The 19,538-nt window shown below is 31.5% G+C and overlaps 2 protein-coding genes across 2 annotated transcripts in view; both read left to right on the forward strand.

The window, feature by feature from the left end:
* Positions 1-1,976, forward strand: part of LOC129803404 (whirlin) — a 125,962-nt gene extending 123,986 nt beyond the window's left edge. Inside the window, exon 16 of the mRNA XM_055849929.1 lies at positions 1,001-1,976. Coding sequence (XP_055705904.1) covers positions 1,001-1,129 — 129 coding nt within the window. The 3' untranslated portion in view covers positions 1,130-1,976. The remainder of the gene's footprint in view (positions 1-1,000) is intronic.
* A 9,912-nt stretch (positions 1,977-11,888) lies between these two features.
* LOC129803407 (tetratricopeptide repeat protein 36) lies at positions 11,889-15,226 on the forward strand. Its single transcript, XM_055849930.1, has 3 exons — positions 11,889-12,202; positions 12,277-12,373; positions 14,920-15,226. The coding sequence occupies exons 1-3, from the start codon at positions 11,966-11,968 to the stop codon at positions 15,162-15,164; spliced, it is 579 nt and encodes a 192-aa protein (XP_055705905.1). The 5' UTR covers positions 11,889-11,965; the 3' UTR covers positions 15,165-15,226.
* Positions 15,227-19,538: the final 4,312 nt, after the last annotated feature.

Raw genomic sequence — 19,538 nt, forward strand, 5'->3', positions numbered from 1 at the left:
ATCGGTACACAATGTACCAGAGCTTTAGACCAGAGGTGTGCAAGAACCGTTGAAACCGAATAAACGTCAAAATAAGTTTGCTCAGGTAGCGTTTTGACCATTGACTAACAAGCTTTATTTGACGTTTTTTCGGTTTCAAACGGTTCTTGCACATCTCTGCTTTAGACACCTATCGGGTATCCTCAGTGTTTCTTCCTCTGAAGAAATAGTCTTGGAAATAGTACAAGAAGTGCTAGAAATATTAACTGATTTTTTAACCGATTTAAATGGTTGAAAACGTAAGGTCTTATTTCTTTAGGACATCGTGTTTTCTTCCGTGATTCTCGGTAAGCCTTTTCTTTGGATATTAGTCAAGATCGTCTACTTTTTGTGTAAACCAAGAACCACCCTCTTTATACCAGAAACCACTGAAGCAGATGCGATAGCTGTCAAAAGCTTAGGTACATTGTGTCTTTCATTTTAGATTTCAGTCAATATTTTAAGACAGTCCCAATGAAATGTCACCTTATACTTTCAACCTTTTAAATGTGTTTCAAAAATCATTTAATATTTCTAGCACTTCTGGTAATACTTTTCAAAGTAGAAAACCTCTAAATCTAGATATCAAATGAATTAATTAAATATTATTTTGAAATATTATTGATCATAAACAATAATATAATTTAATTTTTTCTTTCTTGTTCTGATAGTTTATAAAAAAATATTTTATTTTTCGTAAAATTTTAAAAATATTCATCATCAATGCACAATATGTGTTATTGCATATATAACAAAAGGTATATATATTTATTATAATGTAATTATTAAATTACGATAATTGGGATTTCAAAATTGTGTAAATAAAACATTAATGTAGTCAATTGATTCACAAATTTTATATACTTTCAATATAAATCATGGTCAATTGCTGTGCAATTAGAACAATCAAAATGAAAGTTAATTTATTGTTATTTCAATAAGCGTAAAAATGATAACTCTTACAATTATTTTGTCTCAACAGGAAGTGGCACGACTCATAGCTGAGTGCTTTGCGAGCAGAGAAAAGCCTGACATAACTTTTCTTGTGGTGGAGGCCAAAAAGTCCAATATGGAACCGAAACCCACAGCACTGATATTCTTGGAGGCCTAACATTTGCTTGCCCTGCCGGCTAGTGATCCCCGAAATCCTGAACCACCGCAGGAAGGGATCGATCTTACCGCGTACCAGACCGCCAAATAACTTCTCTCTCTCTCTCTTTTTAGTTTTTGGTTTTTGGATCTGTATAAATCTCCAATTTACCAACTATCCTTTCTTCTTCAGATTCTTCTTTTTGTCCTTTTACCTTGTCTTATACTGTCCTTATCTCCACAATACTAGGAAAAAAAAGAGACCAACCAACATGCACGAAAGAAAAACTAGAGAATCTCCACCTGAAAGCTACATAAAACGTGCAACACACGTTTGGTGATGAGCGTGAATTCAAAAAAAAGTAACGGATTATAGAGCATTTTTAATTGTAGGTGAATAAAATGTTATGATGTAATGGGCTTCTCAGTAAAAACAAAATGAAATCAGTGAATGAAAGTTTCACAAAAGACACATCAGCCTAAAAGAAAACCGAATGCGTCTGTGCAGAAAAAAGAATGTAAATAATATTTAAAGTAGAGCTTTTATGTGTAATTTACATTGACTTAAGTAGGTATTAAACTGCATTTTCAATCAGTGATCTTGTTGGAACGCTTTAAAATTGCCGTAACTTTTTTTCTTATTTCTGTATCTTGCAAAAGTATTATGCAATTTTTCTTATTGGGCTTCACCCAAAAATAAGTTTATATGTAACTTATCTTTCAAGAATTAGGTCCAACGAGAATTGAAAGATTTAAGTGTTCACTATTTAAAAAAAAATGAACTACATTGCCAAAGAAAACTTTCAAAAATAGGCCACGTCCCAATAAATCTTGTATACAATGAACGAAGAGATACTGACAATGAATGATCTCTTAATTCCTATATTTTACTATCTTAAACAAGAAAACCGGGAAATCTAATACTCCCTCCGTTCCGAAATAAGTCGTACGTTTGGGAAAAATTCTTGTTCCGAAATAAGTCATACGTTTGGGAAAAATTGGGATTAAGGGAAAGTTTGTTGGTAAATGTTTTGTGTATAACAATTATCTCTTGTAAAGAACTATTGCTAATGTTCAGCACTAAAATTGGGGTCCAATATTCATGGTAAGTTGAGGAACGAATATCTTAAAAATGTCTTATTTTTTGCGTTTTATTTTCAATCTAAAATAGGTGCAGAATGGTGAGAGATAGGGACTTGAGACCTTCGGGGGACCCCCCCATAAGTTGACCCTGGGACCATTAATATGTCCATTATTTTGCGCCCACGCCTCCCCTTCCCCTCCAAAATCATCTTTTTTGGGATTGCTCGAGAACACCTCGTGCGATTTTTTTTTTCATTTCTGGATATGTTTTAGAGAAACATATAAATGGTCCCAGGATCAACTTATGGGGGGTCCGCTGAAGATCCTAAGTCCCTATCCCTCACCATTTTGCATCCAGATATTCGAAAACATAAAAAAGGAAAATTCTTTTTATTGCTCATTCTGCAAAATTTGAGATATAAAAAATGTCATATCGGTAATAACTGTTGATTTCTACTTGTGCATGCTAAAAATTTAGAACAAATTCTAGCCCGTAATGTTAATCACAGTCCATCTTGTAGTAATTAACTATCTACCGGAGCTCTTTGAAAAAAACGCCAAAAATGGACAACTTCAACATATCGATTCCTCAACTTACCATCGTAGTAGGATCCCCATATTATCCCTGAACCTGGAGGATAGTTCATACACAAGATATTTGCAAATAACAAAAACATTCTCTGAAACCATTCCTTAATCCCTAATTTTTCGCCAAACGTACGACTTATTTCGGAACGGAGGGAGTATTATTTTTGATAAAATATCGAAGAGGGAGTAAAAAATCAATTTCATTTTATCATTATCCCGAACTATGTATTCTATTCTTGGTTGGTAAGGTCGGTAATCATTACAGTCCAGAAATCTGTATTTTGAAATATACCACCCCATAATTTATACTCTACTGTGTCTTGGAAAATCGTACATAATGGTATATTTCTTAGATAAAATTCTATATCAGTCTGTTATAAACCCCCAAGTGAGTCTTGGCTAAAATCAAAAACACGAAGTTGTTTTATTAACACAAATTTAAATTATAAATTGATAAAGTAATGTAATAAACCGAGTTACTTTATGTTTGAGGTATTTTTTTATTTGAAATTAAAAAAAAAACAATTAATGGAATAAATTGAGTTAGGGGAAAGTGGTCTGCTTTTGAATGCTGAAAAGTCTTTGAATGTTTCAATTTTTCTCTTAATTTTCAAAATGAAAATTCCATTTTGTGAACTACAGTTAATATTATTAACTATTTTCTATTAACTTCGATAACCAAAATGCAATTTTAGCCTTAGGAAATAAGAGAAAAATTGAAGCATTCAAAGGCTGCAGCATTCAAAGGCAGGCCACTTTCCCCTACTGGAAATTCACTAACCAAATAGGGAAAGGTGGCCTGCCTTTAAATTCGTAAGCCTTTGAATGCTTCAAGTTTTCTCTTATTTCCCAAAGCTAAAATTTCATTTTGTTAATCGAAGTTAATAGAAAATAGTTAATAGTATCAACTATTATTTACAAAATTGAATTTTAGCTTGGAGAAATAAGGGAAAAATTGGAACATTCAACGGCTGCCGCATTCAAAGGCAGATCATTTTCCCCTACCTTAAAAAAAAAACTTTAAACTTTTTAACCAATCTTAATTTCGCAATGTTTCTAATAAATGAAGATTTTCGAAAATATTTTTAAAAACAAAATTTTTTTAGTGTCATTTTTTACACCGGATGTTAGTTAAAAATCAAGCAGGGTAAAGTTCAGTAAGGGATTTTTGTATCGAAAGACAAGTCCGTACCAAAATACCTTGGTGGAAGAGGTTTTTTTTAAAGATAAATAAAACTAAAACGTTTTTTTTTTAGGCGAACGTTGTCATGCAAAATGCTTCAGAACGATTCGTTTTATATTATCCAAAGGATAAGTACACCATCATTTCATTATTCTCATATTTTCTTCGTCATGCAAATTAAATGACTATATCAGTTTTATTTTCCGGTCTTCAGAGTTGATAGAGAGTTAAGGAAAGATTACTTTCAAGCTATTACATGGATAGAGTTTATAGCTCTTTGGAGGAAAGTTAAGTGAAATCCATAATGAACTTCCAAACTTTAAATGTGAATAGATTTTTACTCTTTAAACTCCGTAAATGTCTTTAAGTTATTTTCACAGTGATTAACTGAGGTTCATATACACTAGTTGAGTTGATATTACACAAAGTTTAATGTATACGTTACGTTAACTCTTAAAGTTTTCTGGCGAGAATTTGTAAACAGTAGAAGTCATTTTGTCTTTCCGATCCAAATTATCAAAAAAAAAAAACAGTAAAGTTTTAAAAAAGAAAGTGGTGACGCTGGATAATGTCAACTGATTGAGTCAATAATGGAATGAAATCTCAAGATATTCTACAGGGCATAATATAGTGGAGTAAGCTTTACTGAATATGGACTGTAATAGAGCTACCCAAGAAGCAAAATAGCTGCCTTATAAAACCAAGTATTAGACAAGTCTTTTAGTGCACTTTTAAAAGACTTAAAGTGAAAATTTTCTGTTGAAATTCCCATAGCAGCTCTTAAGATCCTTAAGAGTGCGCCACTTTACTCATAGTAATCTCAATGATGGAAGCAAGAGCGTTATACGTAAATAAATAGATTTTTGGTTCTATAGTGCCTTTCTTAGGGAATTCTACAAGACTATTTTATGAAAAAATTGCTGCTTGGGTAGGTATCTGCCCAAGAAGCCTTTTTTCTTAATATACTCTTGTAGGATTCTCTAAGTAAGCCATTATAGAATCAAAATTCTTATAATATGCTTATAGCGCTCTTGGTTCCATTACGGATACTACACTAGCAGTAAAATGGGTGCACTCTTTAGGGACTTAATAGCTTATGCAGGAATTTCAACATAGAATTCTCATTATAATCCTTTTAAAGGTGCATTAAAGGACTTACCAAAGTTTTGGTCCAATATTGTAGCAATAAGGCTACAGACCTAACACCGCAACATGCTGGGATGCCCTTCATCGCAGTGTCCCGGAATAGCAGTGTACACGTAGTATACATATACATACGTAGTATACATACATTCAGGCGTATTTCAAAAATGATTTCCTAAATTGACTCTCAATGTTAGGCAAAATTGCATAATTGTATGTGCATAATTCCGTCAGGTGCATAATCCCGAATTACTTAATGCCGGGACTAAGTGTATTTTGAAAGCTTCAAAGGGCGTGGCTTAATGGATTTTAACCGTTTCTTTTATATCAAAAAGTCAAAAACGGAATTTCGGTTTAATTTAAGCTCTGCAATTTTGCATTAGTTTGTCAAAGTTTCGATCCTGGATTCTAAATGGGATCCTGAAGAGGATCTTGGCCAGAATCGAAACGTCGACAAAAGAAGGTCAAATTGCAGAGTATAAATTATACCGAAATCCGTTTTTGACTTTATTGGTTAATTTTTAAGGGTTTCGCAAATAAATCCAAGAATGATTTACCTGAAAACAAGTCGATAAAATATATCATAAAGGATGAGACTATCTTTCTGTGAAATATTGAATTAAAAAAATAGCTACGACATTATAAAAGTGTTCCATCTACTTTGAAGACTTTATTGTTATTCCTAATGAAAGTGAACAAAAAGCTCTACAAATGGGATTACTGATTGTAATAGCGTGTTCTTTCAGTTTAAAGCTTTCGATATTCATGTATAGAAGCTTTTTCCTCTGTAGATAATCTTTATTCTTGTTCTTTCAATTTCTGTACTGTCTCTTCGTGAATCCCAATTATTTATAAATTATTTTCTCTTACTGTGACGCGGTAAATGTTCTTCATTTTAACAAAAAAAAGAAGAACAACCATATTAAATTAAGATATTCTAGCCGACAGGGTCGAAATTAAAAACAGAATAAAAAAAAAGAAAACAAAAACATAAATTAAAACGTTTAAATAAGCGTAAAAATACGAATGAAGAAATTATTTACACCAGCAATCGCCAAATTATTATACACGAGAAACAAGAAGCAATTTGGACATGCAAAGAAATTTAACAAAAAATAAATGAAAAATCATATTCACACAGTTATTTTTCAACTTTCCACACAAATATATTTATGTAAGAGATGAAAAGCCTTCAATCCTTGTACCTTCAAACCACTGCAAGAGTATCACAATTCTTCCTAAATATTATACAAAAAAATTAAAGAAAAAAAAATGAGAAAAGACGTTCATCGTTCTTAGTGCTAAAGATGGAATTAGAAAGAAATAACTATTTATTTTCTGTGGATTAAGAAAGAAAATGAAAACCAAAGTAAATATGTGAATATGATTTCAAACCATCTTTGTGATAAGTTCACCTTGTCTAGCACCAAAATGTCCAAGAGCAATCAAGGAATAAATTAGGTATGTTTTGAATGTCAAAAAGAACTTAATGAGTATCCTTCCATTCTTTGTGAGCAAACAAGCCAAAACAAAAAACCAACAATACCATTCCAAAAAAAAATATCCTTTGAACTTAAAATATTCAAGAAAAAGACACTGATATGAAAACTTTGGTAAGACAAAAAAAAAACATCTAAAAAAAATAACATAAGGCAAAAACAAAAGAAAAAGAAAAGAATTTTAAATAATCAATGTATAAATGGGAGCTTGCTAAATCGAATTAAATAACATCATTTCATTAACTAATAAACTGACTCACTTTTATCACATAGTATAAATTTAAAATGAAAATTTATTCAGAGAAGAAAGAGAAACAAAAGAGAAAAGGTGAAGATTATGAAAGTATTAATGCCTCACGTAATTCATTCATTCTTCTTGTATAAAAACAAAAAAAAACACAGCAAAACGTAAAAAAAAATTACAAAATGATGACTTATTTTCATTAGCATTAATCTGCAGCTCATTGTATACTAAAGGTAATGTGAAGGAAGATTAAATAAAAAAAATCCAGCAGAGACAGAAGATGAAACACTAAATATTATTAAATGTAAAGAAATGATAACAAGTGAATAACTAATTGAGAAACGATTATAAATGTGAAAAATGCCTTTTAAATGCTCGTTTTATTGAAAAAAAAAAGTATATTTAAAATTAAAATCGTTACAAAAATTGGGTAAAAAAAAACAAATTCACATAAAACTAGCATCAATTTGAATATTTTAAGCATAATGCAATTTTTGCTATAGTCTGCTAATGTGTAAAAATATTAAAAGAAACAGTGAATAAAAAAAACAAAAAAAAAAACAAAAAAATAGTAAAAGAGAAAATTGATAAAGTTGAAAACTTATTTATGTACCAGTAATTGTCGATATTAAAACAAGAATTAACATGAAAGAAATGTAAAAGAAAAAAACGCTGTAATTAAGTAGATTTTTTTATAATACATTAAAAAAGAAGATAAATATGAAGGAATTAAGTAAAGAAAAAAACATAGAAATAGAAATGCATTTATTCGTTATTTCTCCTTTCTGCCTGAAATGCTTCTCATGTCATTTAAAACAAAAAAAATAAGAGCAATTTTTGAAATATTAAACTTTATATATCAAATTCCTTTTATTTTTTTTTCTTCAAATTGTGTTATTGCCAAAAAAAACTACTCAAATGGATCTCAATTTTTAAATAGGAAAATACCAAAAACAAAATCTTTACAAAATAATCAAAAAAAAAGAACACATTCTATTCTAAAATGTATCACAAAAAAATTATACATTAACACCACCGATCTTCACTTTTAATTTGTAAACCTAGAAATCATTCTTAGAATCACATTGTTTTATTTTTCTTTAAATCGAGATTTTAAGAAATATCATGGAAATATTGCTTAAAAAATTAAAAAAAAAATGATGAAAAAAATAGAGGGAATATTAATAGACTTTTCTAATTTATTTTTTATAAGGATATATTTTTAGGGTACACTCTTTCTTTGCGGAAAGAGTGTTTATAAAAAAAAAAAGAAAATAGAATTGAGAAGTGAATTTCACAAGAATCTTATGTAAATTTGACGATGAACAAAGTTAAATAAGAAAGTAAATAGAGTGAAAAAAAATCAATCAGCATCAGGAGACTTTTATCCAGACATTTGAAATATTTTATTTTAAAATAAAACTAATTAAAAAGTTACCAAGATATTCCAGTAATAATTAACTAACATTGACTATTGAACTTATTATTGAAGCAATTTTGTACATATTGTGTATAGATAATTGAGATGGTATGAATTATATAAAAAAAAGTGGAAAATGAAAACCAAGTGAACAAATTTTAAAAGCAACAATGCTTGTGAAAACACAAAGTAAAAAGAAATTGCAAAAAAAATAGAGAAATATTACAAGATTTTCTTTCAATAAATTCTCAATTCATTTTAAAAATCCATTACAAATTATTAGTCACTGTCTTTCTATTGCAAAATCCAACATTAAATTTATTTTTTTTTCTTAAAGGAAAAGAACCATTTAGAGTAAAATTATAACTCTTCAATAAATTTTTGCATTGATTGAAGCAAGAAAGGTAACATCAAATAAAAAGAGAGTCACAGTGTTTGAAACATGTTAAGTTTCATCTTATTATCTATATTGATATTTAAATGGAGAAGAAATTAAAAGAGAACTTGTTTATCAGTGATGAAAATTCACAAGATTATTATTAGATAATAAAACTGTTTATAAAAATACATTCAAAATTGTCTTTGTTTTTCGTATTAAATCCACGTTTTGTCTCCAATTGATAGCAGACTTATTCAATAGGAAGAATTTCATCACCTTGACTGACATCATTTAGATCTGGAAGGGGATATTTGACGAGCCCCCAATGATGTCAAGTAAGTTATCGACTGAATCTCATTTAAAACCTGATATGTTGAATGTGATTTTAGGAAAGTACACCAGTATTAAACACAATTTATCAGATGGTTCATTTTGCTATAACAGTGACTACTCAATTAAATTTTAGGGTTAAAGAATTTTATTTTAAATTTGCATTTTAGAAGATTTTCTTAAGAGATGTTCCATTTTCAAATTAAATTTAAATCCTCAACACAAAAGATATTTAAGTAAATTAGGGTGGAATCACCAGTTCTCGCCAGTGCCCCATTTCTCGCCACTTACATTGAAATCGCTATTTTTCGCAATTTATGAAATAAATGAGTCGCAATTTTTTTGTATTGTTTCTGCTTCTACGCATAAAATCGAAAAATAATAATTATTCGTTTTGGATTCACGATTTTGATCACTTTTTAGAGCAATATTTTAAGCAAGTGCATCGAATCCAACATCTCTTACCAAATGTACTAAGTGTCGTCAAATTTTCATCAGGCCATAAATACCTATTTGGGTAAATAATTTGTCTATTGAATATTTTAATTGCACTTGTGGAATACATAAAATTTGTATTTAGTCAATTAATATTTCATTTTATATTATTTTTGTATAAAAATGAGGCATGGCGAGAAGTGGTAATATTCTGGAATTGATTTTACCATCTGTCGCCATATCTTTTCAATAGGCGACGCTAACTTCATTTCGTACATTCTCAGTTGTCAAATCTGCATTGTTTACTTTCTGCAAAAGCCCCATAATTTGATTTCTCAAATAAAAGTGAAGAAAAATCAATTAAAGAGAGTAATAATAAAATGATCACAAGGAAAGAGAAATGGTGAATGTATTCTTTTCATAGCATTGCCTAAAATAACCGAGTGTGGTTCTTTTCAAGTGGGTGGCGAGAAGTGGTTACAAATTTTACAAAACTGGCGAAAAGTGGTAAAAAGTGGCGACGAAATGGTTATTTTTGCATTATTAATAAAAATCAGTATTTTAAGTAGTCCAGCGTTATGTTCTAGGATTATTGTTTTCACGTATCTAGAGCCAATACATCTAAGTAACTTTGTGTCAAATTTGACTTATCTTGTAACAAGGATTCAAAAGTTATGATTAAATGAATTAAATTTTTTCCTAAACATGGCGATAGCCGGTTATTCCACCCTATATGAAATTGTTATGGAATTTTAGGTTGGTATGACGATTCACATTCTTAAAAGCTCATAATATTTGAAAAAATTAAAAACCTGAAGATTTTTAATTCGAGAGCAATATTTTAATTGAAATGAACTTTATACTGGCTTGATAATTTACGTCCCATAAAATTTTCTTCATTGAAAACCATTATGTGAATGTGCTCGAATTATTGAAATATTCCAGCTTCTCAAAATATTCCTTTGATAGAGAGTAATCATTAAAGGAAATGATATTCAATTTTCCTAAATAAATCAATGGAATTCCATGCAGGTAACCACTCAATGTAGCACTAGGGGGAAGTGGGGCACCTTTGAAATTGGGATTTTTCATCTCTTTTTAAATAAAATTAAAACTAATCGAGATATATTTTAGATTCTTAATCTGTTTGTGCAGCTAAATTATATCACGATAAGGCTCAATTTTATTTCAAAATAAGTGAAAAATCCCAATTTCAAAGGTGCCCCACTTCCCCCTAATGAATTTTATTTCTGATAGATTTGTAATAATAAACTAGTTCTATGAGTACTTATCTTTCCCTGGTAATATACTTGCGCATTAAAATTTTAATGCAATGTGGACGTGGTCTATTTCCAAGGGTACGTTCTTTAGAGTCCGTTCTTTTGAATGAAATTGAGAGTGGTTTGCTCAGGGATTGCATTAGGGGAAGTGGGGCACCTTTGAAAATGAGGCACCTTTGAAATTGGGATTTTTCACCTATTTTGAAATAAAATTGAGCCTTGTCGTAATATATTTTAGCTGCACAAACAGATTAAGAATCTAAAATATAGGGTAAGTGTGCCAAATTTCGACATAGTTGCATGCAAGCGACAAAGTCTCAAGTTTGAAATGTAATATTTTTAATAAAAATTGAATATTTTTGTTACTCTTATAAGGAATGTTGCTTGGAGCCTTGCAGACAATTTATCATCTTTATTTTCTCTACAATCATTCTTAATACATTTTAAAATGAATAAAAATGTAGATATAGCATTGGTGGCCTATTTCGGCAACCTTCATTCTCATAGTTCCCTGCCCTCCCAGAATTCTTTAAATATCTTTTTCAGATCATCTTGCTCGTAGAAGCTACATTTTTGTTATTTTTTTGCATTGTACAATCTCAAGAGTATCCAAAAACTAAAAATTCATGGAAATTCTAGGAACAAAAAATATGGCCGAAATTGCAAGCTGGCAGGAATTTGGCACACTTACCCTATCCCTATTAGTTTTAATTTTATTTAAAAATAAGTGAGAAATCCCAATTTCAAAGGTGCCCCACTTCCCCCTATAACCATATTTTAAAACTAGAAAATCTAATAACTGTCGGACTTAGCTCCTAAACTAAAGAATTCATGATCTAAAATTAATTATTTAGTCTCTTACAATTATACAATTGTAATGCATCTTGTTATTACATTCAATTTAAAGCTTTGAAAAATTAATAATTCTCCGCCAGTAATTTCTCACATAAGCCAACAAAATCTCTCAAATGTGACGAGAACAAGTCATAAAACTGAGATGATTTTCCTCAATTTATCAACTTCTCCCATTTAACACTTGAATCGCATCCAAAAATTTTCCCTAACATCAAGCCATAATTGTTGCACGAAGTTCTTTCGTGAAATCAAGTTCCACTTGTTGTTGTTTGTCTCCTGATCACTGTTTATTAAATATTCTTTTCTTGACGACAAACAAGTATCCAGTATTTAAATGAGGCTTCTAACTGCGGATTCACTTTCAGTATCACGAATATCTCCGCTCAAGTTAAACGTAAAATTTTGTTGGTCCAGTGAACATGCCTCAAGTTCTCAGTGAATTGCTTAGTGATAAGGATCGAGCAGTGCTTGAATCCATCTTCAATCCTTTCCAAATTGGTGGTGGTGCTGAAGAAGGTGTTAATTGGAATTTCGATGAAGGTCTTCCAGAAGAAGTTCAAGATCCATATGAAGAGCCAACAGCACAAGTTAAAGAATCAATTCGAAGGGAAGTGGAAGCGATAAAAGTGGCAGAAGTTGGTGACTTTACAAAAGCTGTAAGTTATAATATTGCAAAATTATTTTACCTTTGTCTTGCAATGTGCTTAAATTTCTTTTATACATAATACAGGTGGAACTTTTCACTAGTGCCATAGAGGTGGCGCCAATGAGACCTGCGCCTTGGAATAACCGTGCACAAGCTTATCGACTTCTCGACAATGACCAAGGTGTGTCTCAGATATTCAAAAGATCCATTCACAATCTTTTGCAATACGTTAAAGCACTTTCCCCCGTGTAGGGGGAAGTGGGGCACTTTTGAAAGTGGGGCACCTTTGAAATTGGGATTTTTCTTCTATGTTTAAGTGGAAGTGAGCCATATCATAATGTTTAGCTTCTCAACCTGTTTATGCAGCTAAATTATATCACAATAAGGCTAAATTTTATTTAAAAGTAGGTGAAAAATGCCAATTTCAAAGGCATATTTTCGGAATACTCTCAAAAATGATTATAAAGAATCTTAGCTAAACATATTACAACAATTAGGGGGACGTGGGGCAGCTTTGAATTGGGACAGCTTAGAAAGTGGGCTTTTTCCTCCTATTTTTAAATAGAAATGCGCCGTATCATAATCCAATATAGCTTCAGAATTCATTTGTGGAGCGAAATTATATCTTGATAAAGTTCATATTCATTTAAAAATAAGAGAAAAAAATTCAATTTTAAAGCTGCCCCAATTCAAAGGCGCCCCACTTCCCCCTAGAAACATTTCTTATAAAATATTCCTTATTGGAAGACAGAGTTTAAAAAAGTTAAAATTTGCAATACTTTAAAGAAAGTCTTTAATAGTAGAATTTTAAACAAGTATTCTTATTCGAAAGTCTTTTGAAAATTTCAATGTTGATAGTACGGCAAAGCTTTCACGTTTCGCACGCACCCTGTCCTCGAACACTTCATATTTTTCCAATTTTTCTTTAAGGCGTCTACACATTGGGAGCAATTTTCGTCAAAAATTGGGTTTTTGACATAAATTTGACGTTTCCCCCTGCTGCAGGGAATTTCCTTCAAAAAAGCAATTTTTGACAAAAATTGCTCCCAATGTATAGAGGCCATTAATGAATTTGACCTATTTTTTTCAAGAAATGAATGATTTAAGGGGTTACGCGGGTCAAGGATACAGAAAAACACCATATTTTCTCTATTTTTTAACACAATGAATTTTTATTTTTATTTAAGTTCATTTTTGAAAATTAAAAATCCCTCAGTTAAATCTGATTTTTGAAGACAGTTTTTTTGAAAAAAAAAAAAACAAACTTCTCGATGGGCAATATTTCTCAGAGTACATTTATTCGTCTGACATTCAAAACCCAAATATTTCCTATTAACCTGATGAATTAAACTCATATTTGAACCGGGGGAAGCAATAATTCCATAAACATTTTTTATAGAAATTTGATTACATATTGTCAACAGATTTAAATAAACTAGGGTGCAGTAACCACTTATCACCACTTTTAGGAAAAACTGAAATTAATTTAATTATAATTTTTAAACCCTTATTATAAAGTAACTTAAATTTGACACAAAGTTACTTAGATATGTTGTCTATAGATGTATCAAACTAATAGTCCCTCAATTTAACGGTGGAATACTTAAAAAAAACAATATTTTTATTAAAAAATCAAAAATAACCACTTCTCGCCACCTACTTGAAAAAACCCAAACTCAATTATTTTGTATAATATTATTAAAAAATATATTCAGGGTTGATTTTTCTTCCTGATATCCTTTTTATTACTCATATAATATGATTTTTCTTCGATTTAAATGAGTCACTGGCGAGAAGTGGTGACACCACCCTATATGAAATGATCCTAAGCCAAGAATTCTATAATTTTGGAGATATATTTCGCCAAACGTACGAAAGCAGAAAGAATTTACTCTAAAAATGTTTGCATTTTTCAGAGCTAATGTCAGACCCTTGTGCAAATCTAAGATAATTACTGCATGTATCTTGCTAAACTTTTTAATAAAACTTTCTTTTGGAGAAAAAAATTTATTCTGTCTTTCGGTGATAGGAAACCAAAAAAAAAGAAAATGATTTGAAAATCACATTTCTTTTGAGATAGAGGAAAATAGTCTTCTGCAATGTTGTAGAGCAGTAAATTTCCTATAAGAATAGGCTCATTATAAAACGTTTAAGTTCTCTCAGAGCTCGTGAAAGAATTAAATATGCGTTTTGACAAGTTTTGCCCCAGTCTCCCCTATAGACTATAACCTAAAAAATCTCATATTTTATATGAAATTCTTTACAATCTCAGCTTTCATGGTCCGAGGTAAAATCCAACCTCATCAGATAAATTTTGGATCCAAACGCTATGATACTCATCATACTCATAGATCACGAATATTCTGGGGCGGTAAAAATCGCTTTTCGTTGCAAGCACACCGAATTACAAGCATTCCGATGTTGCCAATAAAGAATCTGAGCTACAAGCTTATCTGGGCTTATTACTGGTTTTTATACGTAAAACGAAACTTTTAATTTAAAATCATATAATAATATTCACTGTAAAATTATATTTTTAGCTGAGATTCTTTACCATCTCAGGTATTTAAATTGTAGCTCTTAAATAAATTATTTCAATGAATTTTCTAAATGTTTGCAAAATTTTGAAATATGAAACAGTTACGCCAATTTTTTTAATTATCCGTAAAATCGCCTTGAGCTCCTCTATATCTACGGATTTAATAATTAATTCTGAAAATATTCCAGCGGCTCTGGCTGACCTCGAGATGGCCCTGCAGTTATCCGGTGGCACAGGTCGTACGGGCTGTCGTGCCCTGTGCCAGCGTGGTCTCCTGCGCCGAAAGATGGGTGATGACGATGCCGCTCGAGATGACTTCAAAACCGCTACAAATCTCGGAAGCAAATTTGCTCGCGCTCAACTCATTGAGATGAATCCGTATGCGGCATTGTGCAACCAAATGCTGAAGGATGCCTTCCAGAAGCTTTCCTGAAGTGGCCAAAGAAGGGAAGATAAAGAAAGGGCAAGAATAAATCTCACTTAATCACATCTTAAGTGTATGTTTTATTTTCATTGCCAAATCCCAATTTCATCATTTCCCTCTTCCACTAGTCTTCCTTTAGTCTTTAGTCTATTTCTGCACAAGGGAAACACCTCTTTGGATATGGCAGTTAATTAACGACTATTTATTTGCACTGTAGCCGTCAGTTGGAATTGCACACGGGTTGACGTCTACATGGGTCCAAATTCACCTGTTCGGACGATGAAAAGGTGGGAAAAGACGCGTGTCGATCTTCGGATTCTGGCTGTTCATCACAAATACACAGCGCAAAAGACATAATAATCGCTTTCAATTTATTAATTCACGTGAATTATTCGCAGTTGCTCGTTGAGGTCAAGCAAATATTACATGATATAATCTTCAGGTGGCGATAAATTTGCTGATGTCCTTCACTGTTAACGAGTATCTTCAACGCAACTTCTTTATTTCAATCCACGTGCTATAGCCAGTCTTTCCTTATATCTCGTCACAATTTGCTGGGGAAAAGGGCGCGAAAGTGCACAGGAAATTGCTCAATTTCCATTCTGGATTTGTAAATGTATTTTAAGACCCATTTTCTTTACTTTTTTTTCAACCAGAATAAAGGGGTGTCTCCGGCATTTTGTGGGGCTTCCAGTAATTGTAAATGGATTATTTGAATGAAAAAGAGGTGGATAAACTCTCTTTTGTTGCAACGACAGACAAATTGGATTTGAAAAGCTTGTAAAAGTTCCACTGATTTATCATTCACACTTTCTAATACACCTTTAGAACAACAAAAATTATTCAGGAACAAAGACAGGACATTCGTATAGACTAAATTTGCCACTTGCTTCAGATGCTCGTTGTAGGGGAGATCAGGGCTATTTGAAAGACTTTTTTTCAACTGCTATTGTAATGCTATAATTTAATTAATCAATTCTGATTGATCTTATATTCACACAGTTGGGTAAACCAGGGCAGATTTAGCCAGGGCTAGAATTAGACAAATTTGAATTGCGAATGTTTACAATTAGTGAGTTATTCACGACAGACACCCACTTCTACTACCAGGTACCACAATGCGCTGTCGGGTCTCTCATAGCCCCAAATACCCATTTTACATTTAAGCCTATACTTCGGGAGGTTTACTTAAATGCTTGTGGTATTGAGATAGAGCAGGAGAGAAGCTAATATCTGCCCATCAATGGACCAGGAGTAATTTTTGTCTGCGGTACAACACACAGTTCATGATGAAACTCTGCCTGCTGAATGGGAAAACTCCTGAGCATACAACAGCCTTATCAACCCTTATAAACCATGCCCATGGTTCTTGCTTCTGTGGATGGTATCACTATTCCACGATTAAAGTGGGATTCGCCTATCATAAGAACATTTGGCCTGGAGAACCTAAATTGAGCTTCTAAGTTTCGGTCGGTTTTCGGGCGATTGTATGGCTGCCAACTTTGTATGCAGAGGGGAAATGCGATAGAGAGGCAAGATAAAACAATTTCTCTATCTTTTTTTGCCATTCTAGCAATTCAGAAGGTATTAATCTTAATATTAATCTTATATGTGGCATGATCATGACCGTGGTGGCACATATAAGATTAATACTAAGAGTAAGAAAAGATTGAAAGAGAGGTGTATAGTATGGAAAATTTCAGATGGAAAATCACGTGTGTAAGAAAGAGTACACACTATGGAATAATACGATGAGTAAGATATTATTGTTCGTATTCATTGTTTACTGAATCGTATTACAGGAAATTCGAGCAATTTTTCATGCATGTCAACTGTGATTCGGACAGTTTTCGAGCGAAATGCGAGAGATACTTGAGAAAGTATTAATCTTATATATGACATGGTCATTAGGGGACATAGTAAGCTTCAATATGATTAATATCCATCCAATATGATTAGCATCAATTCTGCGTAAAAGTTAACGCCCTCCCCTCCCCTAAGACTATTTTGTGTTTGCTTGCTTGTATACTTGTTGGTATAAGCAAGTATAAAATTTTTAAAAATATTTCGATCAAAGTGTTTTAATGTTTTATAAATTCATTAAGTTAGTAAAATCTATTTTCAAGCGTATCAAGATCTCAAAATAGCTAAAATTCGAGTTGATCGCCAGAAAAAATGAACTTTTTTGTAGTTGGTGTGGACATTTGCTTAAATTTATTGCTACTAGCATGTACAATGTCCATAGTTCAGACATCATTAAATTATGTATATCGTAAATATCCCCTCTGTCCTCTATGTGAGTTAATTGTATACATTTTTTTCACTTGAATTTTAATTTCCAATTAAACTGCAGATTGAAGCGATGACAGTGACTGTCACCTTTAATTTCCTCACATTATTAGTGAAATTATGGGGGCAAAGAAATTTCTTTTGGTGCATCTTTTTTTCGTGGAACATTAGTTGAGAAACTCCCAGCGGCAAGGAAAGTGTCCAAGAACGATTAATAAACGGTTAAAGAAAAAAGTTTATTAAATTCTTATCACATCTGTCATTTTTTTGCTTTTGAACACGTGTAAAGGATCGACAGAGGTACTGTCGAATTTAAAGAAAGTAATTAAACTTAAACGGTGAAAAAAAGAGCAGTCACTTGACCATCAGCTTTTTCATAAATTATAATGTATTTCAGTCTTCTCTGAGTACTTAACCATTGTATTTGAAATGAAATCTTGCAAAATGTAATTTCTTGGATATTATTTTCTTGATGAAAATTAAAGTAACTGATATTGATAAAAATATGATGCTTCACTACCATGAAAAAAAGTAAAAAAGTTAATGGTGTTGTTTTAATTTTTCCTTACGTTTAAATTATTCAAATGCTTTAAAAATTTCAGACGTTCTACGTTAGCACGGCGTATTGGTTTTAAAATTTATATGACTAGCACCTATTATCACATTTCAGTCGTTTACTTTAATAATTTATTATAATCTCTAACCACTATGCCTCTAAAAATTCCTATTAATACACAATTCAACTTACGCCAGACACGACACTACATTACACTGTACGTACAGCCTTATTAATTGTACCATATGTGCAGGGACATGAATCAGAACACTCTTGAAGAAAAAATTAACAATTTTAATTTTCAAACTTTTAAGTAATTATTATAGCTGTCAAAGTTTGCAAAGAATTAATCGTGAAGTTTTTTGGAATTGTCAATAGATTTTTTAGAGAAAAGATTGTTTAAGTGTTAAGAAATATGAAAAAAAAATTGTTTAAAATATTCCTTACTTGCAAACTGATTTGTCTTAGGGAAAGTTGGCATGGTTCGCACAGAGTGAACCTTCAAACAACGAAAATTTTCTCTTTATTTACAAAGATCTAAGTTCGTCATTTCTCAGCCATAAGATAGACAATTATTAAGCTCATGAAACGAGATGAAAAATGGTAAGGCAGCTCTTTGCAAACAAAGAGAAAATTCGCACCGTTTGAAGGTTCACTCTGTGCGAACCATGCCTACCTTCCCCTATAAGGCCCCTTTGAACTTGGCGAATCTTAGAAAATATCCCGCAGTGGTTCATTCCTGAGATAAACTTACATGTTCTCCGCAAATAATCTCCGCAAGTGTGTCTCGGATAAAATAGAAATATTTTTAACATGAAACGTTGTGAGATTGTTTAGAAAGTGTTACAGAAAAAATATGTTGTAAAATTGTTCGTAAATGTTTGTGAATTGCTACTGGGGACTTAAGAAATGCTCGCAAACTGTATAACCCACTAAAAAGTTCGTAAAATTTTGTACTTTTTTACAAACATTGTTCATAACATAGGTAATCACTTAACGATCATTTTTTATTCTTTTACAAACATCTTTTTATCTTTCTTAAATTTTCAAAGAAAATAATATTTTATATTATTTTCTTTAAAAAAATTATATAAGAAGAACTTATAATCTATGTGATACTTTCAATTTACATAACTTTTCATGCCTTCCATGATAATTTGCCCCAGAAATACTACGGATAATTTGTTTGCAGTATCGATTTGATAATTAGGCTTTGCATATTTCATGAAGATATAGTGACAAAATGTAATTAATTTGAAAGTTTGTCTTATGCAATTACAAAAGTATTTCTTGGAATATATTGATCGAATCTTTTACCGAAGAGGTAACTTCTTAATTGGTTGTGACCGATTAAAATGTAATGACAAAATCAATCAATACCAAAATTAAATCCGACACATGTCCTCATGTTCTTTCCACGTTCCCTTTTCCCACTACAGATTTCTCTCTTTAATTTTAAATTTAATAAATGGATTTCCCATTATTCTAATGGGATGGCGAAATTGCAAGAAATTTCATGCGAGATGAGGAAGAAGCCA

The sequence above is a fragment of the Phlebotomus papatasi genome, chromosome 2, assembly GCF_024763615.1.
Source record: "Phlebotomus papatasi isolate M1 chromosome 2, Ppap_2.1, whole genome shotgun sequence".
NCBI classification, from domain to species: domain Eukaryota; kingdom Metazoa; phylum Arthropoda; class Insecta; order Diptera; family Psychodidae; genus Phlebotomus; species Phlebotomus papatasi.

Coding starts and splice junctions, on each gene's coding strand:
- LOC129803407 (XM_055849930.1), top strand. CDS start 11,966: ATGCCTCAAGTTCTCAGTGAATTGCTTAGTGATAAGGATCGAGCAGTG. Junction 12,203..12,276: donor TTGGTGACTTTACAAAAGCT/GTAAGTTATAAT, acceptor TACATAATACAG/GTGGAACTTTTCACTAGTGC. Junction 12,374..14,919: donor ACTTCTCGACAATGACCAAG/GTGTGTCTCAGA, acceptor AAAATATTCCAG/CGGCTCTGGCTGACCTCGAG.